The sequence below is a fragment of the Zingiber officinale genome, chromosome 2A (assembly GCF_018446385.1).
Source record: "Zingiber officinale cultivar Zhangliang chromosome 2A, Zo_v1.1, whole genome shotgun sequence".
Taxonomy (NCBI): Eukaryota; Viridiplantae; Streptophyta; class Magnoliopsida; order Zingiberales; family Zingiberaceae; genus Zingiber; species Zingiber officinale.
Window position 1 is genome coordinate 98,733,594 of NC_055988.1, and position 18,079 is coordinate 98,751,672.

Below are 18,079 nucleotides of genomic sequence, written 5' to 3' on the forward strand. Positions count from 1 at the left end.
GAACTCCTTTCGTCCCCTTGCTTGCGAACTTTTATCTGTCCTCCGTTTCCGAGTTTCTTTCGGCTTCCTTCTTTCTTTTTCTTGGTACTTTAGTCATGGCGAGCACTTCAGTACCCGCTGTTGATGTTCATGGTCCCTGGTATATGACCATGGAGAGTAAATTTGACGAGGAGGGCGCTCGGCGTCTCGTTCGGACGTACGGGATCCCGGACGACCATGAAATAGTTGTAGCCGACCCGACCGACCGGCCCCATAACCCGCCGATCGGTACCATTTGTTTTTTTCTGGACCAATTCCAGGGCGGCCTTAGATTTCTTACCCATCCATTTATTTTGGAAGTTTGTAATTATTTCCGCATCCCGCTCGGCCAACTTGTGCCGAATTCCTTTAGGCTGCTAAGCGGGGTGGTCGTCCTCTTTAGGCTGCACAGTATTCCACTTGACCCCAAAATATTCCACTTCTTCTTCTACCCCAAACAATCCGAGTTGGGCACTTTTATTTTCCAAAGTAGAATAGGCTTCAAATTTTTTGATAATATGCCGACCTCCAACAAGCACTGGAAGGAGTTCTTCTTCTATATACGGCTTCCCGAGCGGCCAGCATTCCGAACCAAATGGCAGACCGCTGTGCCGACCCAGCCGGAACTTGGCAAATTCAGAAGCAATCCGGCCTACCTTCATGCGGCAAACTGGTTGTCCGGTCAGCGGTACAAAATCGACCAGTTGCTTCTCAAGGGAGTGTTGTACATATTTGGATTATCTCCCGTTCGGGCCAATCTCCCCTACCGCATGGGTAAGGATTCTTTACTCCCTTCGCCTTTTTTGTCTAACTGATTTTAATTTCTTCCGCTGCAGCCGAAGTCATGTGGCGCTCCAAGGCTACCGATCACCTAAAATTGAAGGCCGTGGAAATTGAGGCGGCTACCAAAAAAGAACTCGCCGAGCGGGGTCTAATCCCCAGCCGCCCGGCAGCTACAGGAGAGGGGGGGGACGCAGTCCGCCCCTGAAACAGAAGTTACCCCAGCCGTTTCAACGGAGGTTGAGGCGGATCCTGTTTCCTCTGCTCCAGCAGAGCTGGGAGTCCCCCAGGCCGGGGATTCACTACTGGAAGTTCGGCGGAAACGTCGAAGGGACTCCAGCCTTCCGCCGACTCCCGAGGGCGAACCACAGGCGCCGATCGAGATCGCTTCGCCATATCGCACGCCGTCGCAGATCAGGACCCCAGTGGCCTCGCCCACCGCACAGCCTTCTGGCTCTCCTCCACGGACTCGTCGTCGCTTACGACGGTTGGGCGAAACATCAACCATAGGGGAGTCCTCGGGCCAGGCGACGGCGGCTGAGGAAGTGCCGGCCGGCCACCCGACCATCAAGACTACCCTTCGATTCCCATCGGAGGAATATTTATTGTCTGCTGATCGGCCCTCCAGCCCCGTTCATGAAATAACCTTGACGGGTCCGCTCGCCAAACTTTTCGAGGACGCCCAGATTCGGGTGGCCCTCATGACGCCCAAGCAGCTCGGCGATAACCACATGCAGCAGGCCACTCAGGTAGGTTCATTTTTCTTCTTGTGCCCTGCTACTGTTTGGTTCCTGATTTTATTATTTCCCTTTCAGCATTGGGCCGAGCAAATCGCCACTAGCAATCGGCTAGCCGAGCTGGAGGGTCTCATGGAAAAACTCCAAGTCTCGGGGGGTCCAGCGGCCGAGCGGGGGAAACAAGCCCTCGAGGCCGAACAGAAGAAGTCTGCCGACCTGGCTACAGAGGTGGCTCGGCTAGAGGGCCAAGTCAAGAAGCGCGAAGCGGATGCCAAACGCGCTACTGCCCGGAAGAAGTGAGCGGTAGCTGATCTGGACAAGATGAAAATAGATGTTCGTGCGCTAGATCAGCGATCCAAGGATCTGGAAGCCCAGCTGAACGTCGAGCGGGAGGACCGTTCGGCAGAACGTACAAAGGCTGAGGTGGACTTGAAGGCAGTCCAAGATTCCTTAACCGCTTCCCGTGCGGTACTCAAAAAATATAAGGAGGGAGAGCCGAGTCGCCTAGCCGCAGCGCGCCAAGAATACCTCCTCTCGGAACGGTTCGGCGCGAAATTCGGCGGCAACGTCTCCTCAACTTTCGCCGAGGCGGTCAAGGTCACCATGGCGTACTTGAAGAAGGGGGGCACCTTCCTGCTGACCTGAGCATTTCCTCTTCAGATCTGGCGGCTATGATTGACGATATCCCGGACGCCTTTTTTAATTTTGAGGACCCGGAGTGAAGCGAGTTCTTCCAAGTACTTTCTGTATTTCATCCGCTCTGCTGATGTAAAATTTTTGCACGTGCCGATCGGCGTAATTGTCTTCCTTTGCCACTATTTTTGTTTGCCCTTCATTGTCGTCTCTTGTCTGTTTGGTGCTTATTCGTAGAGTCAGTGAAGCTCCACGTGTTTCCCACTAGACGACCGATCGGGTCAATCAATTGACTCGATTTCCTTGAAATCGTTTAGCGATTGGCTATACTGTTTGCATTCAGTGAATGCGAAGTATTGGCAAACCGATGGCCGATCGGACTTAATTAATTTAGTACTTGCGAACGCTCGTTATTTGGCGTCCTTAGTTCCGTCCAGTAAGTTCACAGTCGCGGGTTCGGCGTGGATATTTATAGCCGATCGGCGCGGCTCTCGATCTTTAACGACGGAGCTCGTCGGCGCGGATATTTATAGCCGGTCGGCGCGACTCTCGATTTTTAACGACGGAGCTCGTCGGCGCGGATATTTATAGTCGCTCGGCGCGGCTCTCGATCTTTAACGACGGAGCTCGTCGGTCGTCGGTCTTCTGCTCGGGGATTTATAGACGCCGGCTCGTCTCTACGGTTTAACGTCTGGGCTAGACGGTCTTCCGCTCGAAGAGTTTATAGACGCCGGCTCGTCTCTACAGTTTAACGTCTGGGCTAGACGGTCTTCCGCTCGGAGAGTTTATAGACGCCGGCTCGTCTCTACGGTTTAACGTCTGGGCTAGACGGTCTTCCGCTCGGATATTTATAGCCGGTCGGCGCGGCTCTACGGTTTAACATCTGGGCTAGACGGTCTTCCACTCGGATAGTTTATAGACGCCGGCTCGTCTCTAAGGTTTAACGTCTGGGCTAGACGGCGCGGATATTTATAGCCGGTCGGCGCGGCTCTACGGTTTAACGTCTGGGCTAGACGGTCTTCCGCTCGGAGAGTTTATAGACGCCGGCTCGTCTCTACGGTTTAACGTCTGGGCTAGACGGTCTTCCACTCGGAGAGTTTATAGACGCCGGCTCGTCTCTACGGTTTAACGTCTGGGCTAGACGGTCTTCCGCTCGGAGAGTTTATAGACGCCGGCTCGTCTCTACGGTTTAACGTCTGGGCTAGACGGTCTTCCGCTCGGATAGTTTATAGACGCCGGCTCGTCTCTACGGTTTAACGTTTGGGCTAGACGGTCTTCCGCTCGGATATTTATAGCCGGTCGGCGCGGCTCTCGATCTTTAACGACGGGACTCGTCGGCCTTTCAAGGCTAACTCCTTACCAGGTCGAGCGACCTTGGCCTTCGTATCATATCCCGCGCTAGAACAATATTTATGCCCGGCCGAACAGCACGGATCATTCGCTTACGAGTTTAAATATATAACCCTCCAGGCCGATCGGCTCGGGGGCCTTCGTTGGTCGAGCGCTTGGCTCGGTTATTATACCTCCGGCCGAACGGCTTGGGGCCTTCATTGGTCGAGCGCTTGGCTCGGTTATTATACCTCCGGCCGAACGGCTCGGGGCCTTCATTGGTCGAGCGCTTGGCTCGGTTATTATACCTCCGGCCGAACGGCTCGGGGCCTTCATTTTTTTTTTTTTTTTTTTTTTAGCATTTTGCATGGATAATTTACCTCCGGCCGAGCGGCTCGGGGCCTTCGTTATTCGAGCGCTTGGCTCGGATAATTTATATGCCCCTGCCGAATCGGCGTGGGGTCTTCACGCGGTAAGCCGTTCGGCGGAGAATGCTCAATGTGTTTTCATCTTTTTGCTTCCTGCATTACAAGTGTATTTGCGACCGAAATGTATATAAATTTACATTTAGCGCACCTTTCACCCAGCTCGGATAACGTACTCCCGGCCGAACGGCTCGGGGTCTGCTTCGTCGAGCGCTTGGCTCGGATATTATACCTCCGGCTGAACGGCTCGGGGCCTACTTTATTGAGTCGGTGGCTTGGATCTTCATCCGCTCGACGGCCCGTCCACCCATCTTTCTCCTATGTAGTCAATTCATCGCTTGACATCAAACTCCCGCTCTTGAGGTCCCAGAAGAGGGGCTTGCTATAAGTTGAATTTGGGAGACGAAGCATCTGCTTTTGAGGGAAATGACTGAGGCAGTCGATGCTTCCGCTCGGCCGCTACCTCTTGGACCACTTGGTGGCTGATGGGCGCGGGATGCTTTCGTTCGGCTTGGGCCGGACGTTCGGCATGGGTTCCCTTCCGTCGGGCAGCCTCCGCCTCTTCCACATTTATATACTCATTCGCCCGGTGTAGCATGTGGTCGTAGTCTCTGGGCGGTTTGCGAATGAGCGCGCGGAAGAAGTCCCCTTCCGCGAGGCCTTGCGTGAAGGCGTTTACCATTGTCTCCGAGGTGGCTGTGGGGATGTCTACCGCTACCTGATTAAATCGCTGTATATATGCCCGGAGAGATTCTCTTGGTTCTTGTTTGATGGTGAACAGGCTGACGCTTGTCCTTTGATAACGTCGGCTGCTCGTAAAGTGATGAAGAAATGCCGTTCGGAACTCCTGGAAACTAGTGATAGAGCCGTCTGGCAACCTCCGAAACCACCTATGTGCAGATTCTGATAGAGTGGTGAGAAATACTCGGCACTTTACGCCATCGGAGTACTGATGCAAGGTGGCGATGCTGTCGAACTTCCCCAAATGATCGTCGGGGTCGGTCGTCCCATTGTAAGCTCCGATCGGCGGTGGTGTGTAGTATTTTGGTAACGGATCCCGATGTATGGCTTCAGAGAACTGTCGGTGAACCTGCTCGGGCGGTGCGTTAGCTCGGGGAGCTTTGCCCTTCCTATGATCCCGAACGGGAGGCTCATCAGATGAAGATCCTTGCTCCCCGTGAGCGGGCGCGATTTCTGGGGGAGTACGGAAGAGTGCCTGAGGGAACCCTCCTGTTGAAACATATTCCGGGCGGTCTACTTGCGCCGCCCGGCCTGCTGAAGCCGAGGTTGTTTGCTGTTGCGCTCGCTCAGCTTGTGCTTTCTCCTTTTGCTGCGCCACTATCTTGGCTGCTCTCGCCTCGACTATAGCGTCCAACTCTTCTTGTGAGAATACCACGGTATGTAGTCTTCCAGCCTCGTCCATTGCCTCTGCTCGGATGCAGGTGCGTTCCCACAGACGGCGCCAAATTGATCCTGTCCGAACCAGGGGTCAACGAACGCTGGGGATGTGGCGCTCCCTGCTGGATCCTCGAGTGCTCCGATCAACCTGCAACAAAACCGAGTCGGGGGGGTGTCCCGGCGACGGCCCTCCGACGATCAAGTCAGGCGAGGGAATAGATGAAGAAAGTGGCTGCAGGATGAAGACTCTCGTACCTCCGGTTGAAGAAGTGGAGGCCTTATATAGACCTCTCAAAGGAGCCTGGGCACACCAATCGAAGCAATCACCTGCTTTCGACCATGCCCAGGTGTGGGCCTGTCAGAAGGGCATCCCTAAGACCATACTGTTGATACAATCACCTGCTCTCGACCATGCCTAGGTGTGGACCTGTCAGAAGGGCATCCATAAGGCCATATCACTACTGTATCAACCTTTCCGTGACGTGATGGTGGGGCCTTTAATAGTGCCATCTTGCGTACAGTCTAATCATCATGCCTTTGCTGACATACCATATCCCGAGCCGAGCGAATAGGTCGCTCGGCTAACCTTTGTATCCTCGCCCTTATCCTGGCCGAACGGACTACCCGCTCGGCCCTTCGGTTCCAGTCGGGCAGACACCCGCTCGGCTATTCAGTCCTCCCGCCTTGGCGTCGGAAACCCAAGCCTATGGCTAGGTTATCTCTGGCTCCGCTCAGCCCTGCTCAACTGCTTGACGCGGCCATTACCCGCTTAGTCAGCCCTCCATCCGTCCTCAGGCTGGGACCCTTCAGGAAGTGGGTCCCCCATTCTTACCGCCGGATCACTATGCATAATTCTGACATTCCATAGAAAAGAGTATTATAGTCAATTGCCTAAATCATAAATTTGAAAATCTTCTAAACATTGTTGTTAATAACTTTAAGTTGATATCTTGAGGCACATAGAAACTCCGGGGCACTTCAGAAACCTATAGTACTTGGAATGAGTCTAATTATAACTCTCTAGGCCTATCAATATATTTTAATCGAAACTCATTGATGAACAGACCTAAGAGATTTAGATTTTTAGAAAGTTGACATATAATGAAAGGGGTAGTATAGTGAAAGCATTTATAGTGTACACGTCTAATTCTGACATCACTACGATAAGTTGTGTAAGTGCTACATATATTAATGGATTTGGAGAGCTCTGATCGGACTCATTCCAACTACTACATATTTTTAAAGTGTTCCAGAGTCTATAAGTGACCAGAGATATCAACTTGAAGTTATTAAGATTTTCAAAATTTATGGCTTTAAAGCAATTGACACATACATATAATTTATCCTAGAAATGTCAGAACCAGACATAAGCACCATAAATACTTTCATCACACTATCCTCTTCCATTATATGTCAACTTTTTAAACATCCAAATCACTTATGTCCATCAATAGATTTTGATCGAAATTTATTAATGGTCCTAGAAAGCTCTAATTGAACTCATTTCAATTTTTGAGAATTTCTGTAGTGCTTCGGAGTTCAAATATATTACTTACTATTTTAAAAAAAACAACACCATAATAATGCTAGTGTTTAAATTGTGGTACTGATTAAATCCAGTTAGTCTCATTAACTTGACTAGCCCTGGGGTGATTGGTCCAGTCCCATAGAATTTTCTCGCCACTAGTGATCCTGTTTGAAAATCGTGGAGATGGCAAGATGGGGATGTGGTTGCTGTGTTAACTGGATGTAGACTCTGCTCCGCTCTACAACATAAGAAACGTCAGTGTCGAACTAGGGAAGGAGTCCCTGGCGTTGGCCCTCTGACTCTTAAGTCAGTCATCGGAAAGAGGAAAAAGATTGAGCAACAATAGACATAAGCGTAAATAGTGAATAACGGGTATCTCCGTCGGTGTATGAACCCTCCTTTATATAGTGCCTTGGTGGGCGACGTGCATGCTTCTTGAGACGTGAGCACGCTCTTCAATTAGTCGTGGGCATGTTCTCCCATTTGTCCTATGAAAGGACCTGTTAGGAAAGTACTTCTGACACTATACATTAACAAGACATTCATATCCTTAACAAGACAGTAGAAGCTTCCGTCGTACGATCCGTCTATTGACTATGTCTCGTGTCAACGATACTATCTCCTAAAATGATATTCAGTGATCTATCTGTTCCGCCGAGCGGAATAGCTGCTCGGCTAAGTACTTCTCCTCTCGGCTGGACTCGGCTGTTCTTCCACGTGGTGACAAAGCTTGATAGTTTGTTTCTGCCCGACCGGACTAACGCTCCGGTCATATGCACGCTCCTCTGCTTCGTGACGACTGTATGATGATCTTGGTTGTATAGGCGCTTCACTTGGACTAGCCCTTGGCCAGTCGGGCAATACATGCCCGATCGACCACTGCATGATAGATCCGCTTGGCCCCTCTTCTGTGAGCCCGTTGGCTCTTCTGGCATGACTTCCTTAATTTGACCTCCACGTCGGTTACTACCTCCGTCGCTTGACCCGCACTTAGTGGGCTCTCCTTTATCACTGCATCAACTAAAATAAATTGAGAAGCGATTCCGTGTCCCATTTGAAAGAAAAATTCTTATAAATTCATAATAACTGAAAATTGAACCTAAATACCTTATATCTGTACCATATCCCCAAAATGTTGATTTTTAAAAATAAGCACCATAAAAATCGACACCAAAGTAATCTTTGATTTGGTTATTAATTTTTAATTTTAAATTTGTTAATAATTAGATATTAAAAATTTTAGAAGACAATTTATATTTTTACCTTTTATTAGAATTTTAAAAATAAAAATAAATAAATTAGTAAAATGTCTTTTAAAGTTATCATTAAATCAGGCAAAGAATAGAGGAAAGAAGAAGAAAATCAACTGGATTTTTTTTTTAAAGAAGAATGAAACCTTGCGCCTTTTAAGAATTCCGAAATGCCCTTTGCAAAATTGCCAATAAGATATAAACCGGGAGAAAATATGAACTCAGTTATTACTAACCAAAGATTTAAATATGCAGAACATAGCACGACTTCTAGGATTTGAGATACATGGTTTTCGAGAGCTTGGGGCATTCGACTTATCCAGACATTACGGTAAGGCCCTAAGCAGCAAACAGGTACATGGCTCTCGAAATTAGCTCTCAGGCATCGCGCACAAATGCGATTCAATGCTAGTTCGATATTCTTGAAACAGCTCCAAGGAAAATTCTTGCTATTAGGAGAAGTGAGCGTTCGATGGATTCAGACGTATGCAGTTATCTGGTTGCTCAAGGCAATGTGGTCTTCAGCCACAGATGCCTCCCCAACATGGCATTGCCGTGGACCGCGAGATATTGAGCGTTCAGCCTACAAATATCAAAATGCAATCAGGTACGAGCAAAGGGTGTAGATATGCCTGGAGGAACACAAATGGTGAATTCTAACTTTTCAGCAGAGGGTATTGCCAAAGGATCGTAAGTCTCCTCCCTGTGCTCCATGCTTGGAACTGCACCAACCATCTGCGTCACTTCGGGGGCACACTCAACCTGGAAGGATGTTTAACCAAAAAGACATTCAACCACAGAATCGGAAACAGAAGCTCTCAAGCAAATAGACAAGTAATCTTTGGGAACTAAACCAAGAGGAAATCCATTGATCAGATAAATAGCGGTAGAAAGGTAAACTATGTAAAAATAAAATAAAATAACTTTAAGGGAAAAAAACAGCAGGAGCTAAATCTTGCCTGCTGAGGATATTGGCCATAGCCAGGATAAGTTGCTCCATATGAATACAAGGACGGGTCTTGAGCAGCTCCATATGCGTAAGGATCGTAACCATAACCATAATAGGCACTTGCCCACTGAGTAGGATCCGCTTGCTGACTCCATGCCATGGATGGGTCCTGCAAAAATGGTCATCAGAACTGTTGTAATGTCTGACACAAATGCATTAATACAAACATACCTGCAATTTATCTACTAAAAAATGCTCCTATCATTGATCAGTACTATATATTAGAATAAGACATGTTGAAGTCAGACACCTCATAAAAATATGATGTAATTTTCCAGTACAATTTAAATTTATGGTTATGTGACTGATAGGAAAATTAATCATGATCATGAAATTGATAACAATGTGATAGAAGTGATCAAATTCAAGCAATAAGTTAGAAGACAATAAACGATAGCAACATCTTAACCAAACTCTTCTAATTTTCTGCTGATAAAATGAAATTAGAGTTGATTGATAGCAGTAGTTTTGAGAAGACTACAGTCTCCATAACTATTTCATTTGGAGAAAGCATTAAGCAACAAAATGATTGATCAGAACATTCACCAACAAAAACCACATAAATAACACTTACCGTTGTGAATAAGGCAAAAGAGAATTAGTAGCATAAAACATAGAGATACCTGCTTACTCGCTGGACTTTTACCCCATGAAAGCCGCACAATTTGTTGACCAATCATTGTACCATGAAGCTTCTGTATGGCTTCCTCTGCATATGCCCTTATATACCAAAAAAAAAAAGTAGAAAAGACAGTAAGAATTCTGGTTTGTTAAATAACCGAAGTCAAAAATGCAGGACCAGTTGAAGATTTTCCAGGCCTTGATACAAACACAGAAACCAGATTAAGATGAATACTATGATGGGAATGAAGGACAATATGACCTTGATTAAAAACATCTGACATTGCTTGAAGCCATAGAGGAATACAAAAGTAACAGAAACGTCTAATCACAGAATGATATTCTGTCAAATTTCAGCTATGATTTATCAATAGAGATGGATGCCTTAGTCAAGTTAAAAATAAATTTTATCTCAGAAATTCAAAGGAGAGGAACAAAGAAAAAAATAGTCTGGATTTTATTGTGAGGTAGATTAGGAATAATATCTTATATGGCTAACAAGATTTTTAAGTATTACTTGTTGACATTTTAGCAGAATCATCAGTGCTTTGGTGTTTCATAGTGTTTCATGTGAGGTAGATTAGCCAAATGCATAACCATGAATGAAAGGAAAAGGGAATGCCATGTTTTGTATCTTCTGAAAAGAAAACCATTTCCTAGTATCTCCCATCATATGGATGCAATCTCATGTACATAAATAGAAAACAAGGTTTCAAAAGCATATCCAAATGGCATGTAGTCCAGTCACCAGATCATATAACACACTGTAGGAGCATATGTTGACACTTATTGGCACCTAGGCAAAATGGGAATACTTGGGTCAGTGAAAGCATAAACACTAAGCAGGGGCAAATGCTGGATGGCATATATTGTCCACATTTTAAATAGATTATTTTGATTGCACCCATAAACAATAGTTAAGGCTTTGAAAATTGGTACATGCCAAACAAAACGTTCAAAACATTTTGTCCTACAGGCTGAATGCAAAATGTGTTGAGACTCCACAGTATTGATGCAGTACGGAAATACTTCAGTCACCTGTTGTGCAAAAGCACATGCTCGATGGATGTGTTATCCTTTTAAACAAATAACATCAATTACACCCATAAAACTAATAGAGCAATAGTCAAGAAGATGGATTAAAATTTCATGTTGTACCACTCCACATGGCCAAAATTTATCGATCTAAGAAGATAACAATAATGACACTGGTTGGTGTAGGTCTAGTCTTCTACTATGCCACATGTGCCAACACAATATCATCACTATTAGATGAGATTTGTATTTATCTTGGTACACGTCAAGACACAAGGAATTCCTTGTGATCAAATGGAAAAATCAAGAAGAGGAGAAGAGAAGATGATAGATCTAGAGAAAGATGGGCCACAAGTGTGCAGCAAAAGGGTAATTCTGGCGCTCGCCATGCGCAGAAAGGGGGGTTGTTTGTGTTCTTTATGAGTGGGGATAGCAATGGCAGTGGTGATGGGGCAAGGAATAATTATACCAATACTTTTGATGTCCATGGTTTTTGTTTGCTTAGTGTGCCATGTGGGACACAGAAAAGAAAGACCATAGGCTAGTGAAGCAGCATCGATACTTGGGCCTCCGGGCATGAACATGCCACTGAAACCTATGGAAGATGGCCTCCCCAAGTCACCACAAGCCAACAGGTCCAGGTGCAACTAAGATTGTGAGCTCGAAAATGGCATCGTGAAGTATTGGTTTCATCCAGACCGCAACCCCATTGTGTCTGCTTCTTCATGCATGACCAGACCAACTCTGTGCCCTGCCATGATCGCCATGGTAACAGACATCCAGCAGATCCTACTATGGAACACCTCTAAGTAGTTAGCCCTTTGTTGCAATTTTTATCTATCTAGAAACTGATACGTTCTATGACATCAACATTTATCTCGCCCCCCAAGTCTTGACACTGACATTATAGTATCATCACTGCATCCCTCAAGTTCCTCATCTGTTACATGAGAAAAGGAAGTAGTACATAAAGTGTTGGTGTGGATCTCTATAGAGACTAGAGTAGCTAATACATTAGCTTAAATTGGGCTGAAAATTTGAAGATTAATGAAAATATATAGTTTATAATAAATTGCCGAGATCATAAAGTCTTTACCCAAATGCATATTTGGCAGAGATATCTGTATATGAATGCACACTCAACTACGTGAATTGACTTTTAAAAGCAACAGAAAAATTCTGGATCAATGAAACCTTAAAAACTAGAACAAAGCTAGAATCTCTGGTAAGAGGTTAAGATTTTTCTTAATTTCATGCCTATGTTTGTTTGTATTATGTTTAAATACTCCATAATCAAGGAAAACCTCACCAATGAGTAAACCGAAAAAACCTAAAAGGATCTCATTCTGGATGTTATAGTAAACTGGTCCAGTCTATAGCTACTTCCATTAGGGTACCAAATAAATGACTACAAAATTGCTAGATTTTTTTTAAAAAAAAGGTGAAAATAGCTGCACTTGAAATTTGATTGGCCTTCATTGGAAATTTCAGATAAACTTATACATCGAATGACCTTGTACAGGTAAGATGTGATTATGTGGTCAGGAGATCAGTAACATCTCGATAAAAGATATTAGTCATGGACTTATATCCAAGGTTTAAGTTCCCGAGTTGTTACAAGCAGCAACCACTAGGAGAGGGAGGAAATCAAGACAGCAATTCCTAGATCTGCTATTTCATAGATGGACAGGCACACCTGCCCCTCCCATCCACCTAACTTGCACATTAAAACTTACTCGACGTTCCCACATTATCACCATTGATGAACACCTTCTAATCTTTGCTCCAATTCTTAATTGACAATCCCCCACAGAGCTTGCATGTTTCAACAGGTTTTGATCCAAAGCCAGGTATCAAATGGTTCTTCTCAACCAATACAAGGAAGATGAAACTAGATTAAATGTTAAAACATTGGTTCTTCCTATCTAGATAAAGATCAATGCATCCATTCAACAAACAATATAAAACCAGAAAAGTGATAGAAGAAGAAAGGCCATGATCAAGTTGTTTTTAACAGAAACAATCAGAGAGTAAAGCTTCTCATCAGCTTACCTAGCTACAAATTGTACAAAGCCACATCCTTTACCAGCTGGAATTTTCACATAGATAATCTCACCAAACTGAATACAGATTTGTTTCAATTCCTCTTCCGTGATATTAGGGTCCAAACAGCCAACAAAAATCTGCAACATAAAGGGGGGGAATTAAGATTTACTCCGATTTAGAAGATACATGTAACAGATAATACATACTGTTGTGTTTGTGATATCACTATCAGGAGGTACAGGTGGTAATTGTGGCACTGCATATGTTGTAGCTGGATATAAAGCTGTCAAAGTCATGTATATATGATTCAGTTGGTATTGCAACTTGAAGCACAATATATAATTGAAAAATGATCAATATGCTGCATCAAAATCAGAAAGGCAACAAGGATACAGGCTTACAAAATAAAAAGGAGAAACAAAATAATATACAGAAGCAACGTCCTTTTCACATTAAGTTAGAATGCAAGAATTTCTAACTTGTCAGGTGGTCCAAAATTGTCCATCATTGCACTCCATCATGTAGCTATTTCAATACTTTCCCTGATTGTTGGAAATATGTACAGAATCAACTGGGGTCAAATGCTGGTTCACTTACAGCTAGCTGTGTCTTGGCATCCAATATGAATTTAACACACAGATTGGGCCCAAATGTATGTGAAATGTTTTATTTCCAGGGAGAATTTCGCTTGGTCATGAGTCATGACCATCTATTCATTATTTTTAACAAAAATATTAGTATCTAATGCATAAAATAATGTTTTAAAGTAAAAGGGTTTTCAAACATTGACATGAGACTAAACCGATATAGTTCCATTTGCAAATGCAATGGTGGTTATGCCGAGAATAAAACCAGGTGAAACCATTATTTTCTTAAAAGAACCATTGACATAAACAGATAGAAACATGATCAAGGCATGCAAGTCCCAACTATTTAATGTCGACTATATGGACCTTTATCACTCCATTAAACAAAGGGTATGTCACTAGTAATATTCAAATTCAATAAATAATTTTTTCACGTTAACTGCAGTTTTCTTTGGAACTGTAGAAACATGGGTGTCTAAAAAGAATGACTGTTCATTAGTTGAAATATAGTGTAAAATCTTGTCTTCTTGCTAATACAGGCGAAGCATTTAGTTCCGCCCATGGACCAACACCAGCACAGACACGTCTCCGGCGCTAGTGCACCCCAAAGCCCCGTGGACACGTTGCGCAGGCTGACAGCGTCACGGAAGAGGGGGCGAAGCTTTTAACTGTTTAATTAAATAACTTATATTAATAATTTAATCAACTCCATTGGGATCATTTAGATAGGTTTAATTAAAGCCTAATAAAATTATCTCATTAATTATAAATAAATATATATATATATATATATATATATATATATATATATATATATATATATATATATAATGTTTTTAAATATTTAGATTAAAATTTTTATTTTTAGTTAATATATTTTATATTTAAAAATACTGAAACTACATCGGCACGACACGATACGGTACCAAAACTATATCGTTCTAGTTCGAGACTGAAACCACCTCGACACGGGTTGAGATTTTAAACCATGAGTTAATTATTTAAGTGGTAGATGGTGGGATTGTACACTATCTAACCAAATAAGATAGTAAGAAATCAGGAAAACTGTATAGAATGCACAGACAAGAGAAACAAGTTAATTGAAAACTAGGCATAAGATAGTGGAGCAACAGGATGGTAGCAACATATCTACCAGATAGGGAGATCTAATTGCATGCATTGACAGTGGGTAAGGAAAGAATATAGTCATTTAATAGGTTTTGATCTTAAATAATTTAGTTTCATTCTACTGCATCTCTTATTAAGATCTATCAAGGATATAAATATATAGATTGGTATATTTCCTAACAATTTGAGCTTTTGAGACAAGTCATTAGTTAATTGACTTTAACAAGATCCAACATCAATGAATTTACCAGAGAATCATTTCCAAACCTAAGACAAAAAAGATGCAGATGCGCTTCTTGAGGGTTGGCATTTCAATGATCAATTGGAACAAAATATTAAAGCATATAAAAGGATACCTCATAGTACCAGTGAGCAACAATAAAGCCATGGGCATGGGACTGGCCTAAAACCAATAACTTAACACCATTGAATAATGGTATGTAGTAATCGTACTAAAAGTTACACAAACCGTTGTTGATATTAGAAGACTAATCAACAAATTCAGTAAGGGGAAAAATCAAGGTTGAATGCAATGTGAACTAAAATTAAATCAGTATTCACAACGAAAATCGGCATATCAAACTATCAAGAGAACAAGCAAGTATACATGTCATGTGATGAGAAGCAAAAAAAATAGAACATAATATCAGTATGTCCATTAAATAAGATGGTATTTCCTTGCCTCTCTATAAGAATCCACAATAATATACCAGTTTGATATACTGCAGAAGGACAAATATGCATGGGAGTGTCAATTCCTTGACAAATAGAAAAGGGCACATGACTTGACAAATTCAAGCATCCTTAAATGGTGGCATACTGCTACATGCCTGCCAATAGAAATGATGCATAATGCTAATAGAACAGATATAAACAGCATTTAAACATAGATTAATATCTTCAACACCATATAAAGATTACCTTTCGCAGCAGGATATTGTGGCTGGATACCAATAGCCTTCTTAGGTGTGGCAGCACTTATTCGCATAGGCCTTGAGGAGCAATAGACGCCATTCATTTCAGTCATTGCACGATTTCTTTCAATCTCATCAGCAAATTTGACAAAGCCATAACCCTTTGAGCGTCCTGTATTAGGATCTGTGACAACCTTGGCACCTCTAACTGATGGATAAGTCACCCGAAATGTCTCTTGTAATAAATAATCTGTCACATCAGGGGCCAAATCACCAACGAAAATGGAATGATCTGGCCCAGCATCGGGACGCCTTTCTCCAATCCCAAAGGAGGCCCAGTTCAGCCTAAAAGTCTGCTCTGTGCCAGGCATTTGTGCTCCATTATATGTTTGCAAAATTCGCTCAGCAGCTGCATGGGTCACAAATTCTATAAACCCATACCCTTCAGGCATCCCTGTTATCTTATTGCGGATGATTTTTACTGACATAACCTGCAAGAATTAAATTCTTCTAATCACGATTACATCTCTATCTCATAGAAAGTTGACTAAGAGACTTATAGCTCCAACATTTCCTACTAGTTAATTGTTTGTTTAAACTAAATTATGCTTGAATTGAGATTTTTGCCACCTATGAGTCTTTGAGTTTCCTTCAGACAGTTGTCAAAAATATTTAATATCTTCTTTAAGCAATTAAATTACCTTAGGATAGTGAGTTTAATTTTGTATTTTCTGATAAAAGTTATTACGCCCTAAATAAATCAATGACTTGAATTTATCCTAAAAGTTTTCTTTTGCCATAATAATATTTAAATCTATTCTATATTCTAACAGATTTATTTGACATATTATTCTATTTATCAAGCCATGTAAAATCCATTTATTTGGAGTCAGCTATGGATCCTGTCCACCAATGATCTCTATGCAAGTTTATATTACTGACAATATTCAAAACATGTTTAGACTTACTAATACATAAATATATAATTTTTGGGATCAACAAGAACAATTAAGATCCTAGGTTTATGACATAATTTTGCATCTCTGTCATGGCCAAACACAATCCACCACTTGTTTAGCTGGACTTGAAATAGGTAATGACAGTGCTTTTGAAAGGTGGAAAATTCTTGGTTTGTTCATATCACTCTTAGGCTAAATCAAATATATGAAGCTTCGGTACAATCAGCCATATTTTGGTCAAAGAATTGGGCAAAAAGGAAAAAAAAATCCACGTGCTAAATCAAATATAAGAATGTTGAAATTGATGTGCATTATTAATGAAGCATAGACAGGAATGTTGAAACAGATGTGTAGTATTACTAGACAAGAGAGAGAGAAATCCCATGTGAGAAATTGGATTTAGCCTTAATAAATTATCAAAAGAGAAAATAAACTAAGATGATATGGATACAATTTGTATGTTCTATAGTTACACAAATTGAATCAATTAAAAAGAACAAGCGAGGATGAAAGAATATTATAATTTAAGAAAATATCCGAGTGATCTTGTTTGACATAGAAATTCATAAAGATAAATGGTGACAGAAGGTACATGCAGCCAACCCTAATACATGAGAAACTTAACTTAATGTCTAAGTTAACCAAAATGATTTTTCAGACATTCCTAGTCAACATGGGATGATAGCAGCGAGATTTAATAAATTTCACAATAATCTGCCAACAATCTTATTCGATTATTATCCAAAATTGAAAATAAATAAGAAAAAAGCGTGCATAACACCAAAAAAAACATCTTAGAGAGGGTATAAAACCCATTTTAGCATTCAAAATATGAGCCCGCTAGAAGGAAATGATGGAACCCCAAGCAGTGAAACAAGATAGAAATAGAGAAAAGGTCTGGAAGTGGGCAGAAAACCATCGAATAAAAAGACAGGAATAACTCTAATAACTAGTGAGATAGAATTCCCCTTATCCACTAAGAATGAGGAGAAACCATCACAGCTATAAAGTTTGAAAAGTGGACAATTAGCATTATAATTAAGTATCAAAGTAAACCAGACTAAAACTGCATCGTGGATTCCTGTTCAGCCATCTTTTCCAGAGGAAACAACATCCTTCAACCATAATGATCGCGGGCGTAAATATTAGCAGCATGAACACAGATTAGAGTTTGACATAACCTAAAGTCTGACGAATACCTTGAATTTCATACTCAAGTAACTTCAAAGGACCGTGCGTAAACCCTAGTAAAGAAACGTAAAAAAAAAAACGAAAAAGAAACAGACGAAGAGAAAACATACCTCTCCGGTGTGGGAGAAGCAGCTGTGGAGATAGTTCTCGTCAACCCAGTACTGGAGGTCGCCGATCCACAGGCTGCGGACCTCCTCCAGGGTGGTCGGCTGGTGGTAGCCATGGGAGACGGTGGCAGCCGTGGGTGGGGCGGCGGCAACCCATCCTTGTTGGTGATGCCATTGTTGCTGGTGAGAAGAATCCATCGGATCCTGAAAGGGAAGAAGGCTCGAGAATCGCCAAGGCGGCGCCCTCTCCGGCGAATTAATCTTGCTGCTAAATACTGAAAAATATAAAACCAACTGTAATCCACAGGGACAATTTCGTTCCGCCCCCCGACTTCACATTCAATTTCACAAAATACTTACATAATCCTTTAAAAGCCCTCGTAC

The 18,079-nt window shown here is 42.6% G+C and overlaps 1 protein-coding gene across 1 annotated transcript; it reads right to left on the reverse strand.

Moving 5' to 3' along the window:
* Nucleotides 1–8,297: 8,297 nt before the first annotated feature.
* On the reverse strand, nt 8,298–17,978 carry LOC122041672 (polyadenylate-binding protein RBP47B'-like). The gene is made up of 8 exons (XM_042601438.1): nt 17,699–17,978; nt 15,446–15,929; nt 13,016–13,092; nt 12,816–12,946; nt 9,731–9,827; nt 9,058–9,216; nt 8,760–8,860; nt 8,298–8,681 (listed from the first exon to the last, which is right to left on the reverse strand). Exons 1-8 carry the CDS (start codon nt 17,891–17,893, stop codon nt 8,603–8,605), a joined length of 1,323 nt encoding a protein of 440 aa, XP_042457372.1. The 5' UTR covers nt 17,894–17,978; the 3' UTR covers nt 8,298–8,602.
* Nucleotides 17,979–18,079: the final 101 nt, after the last annotated feature.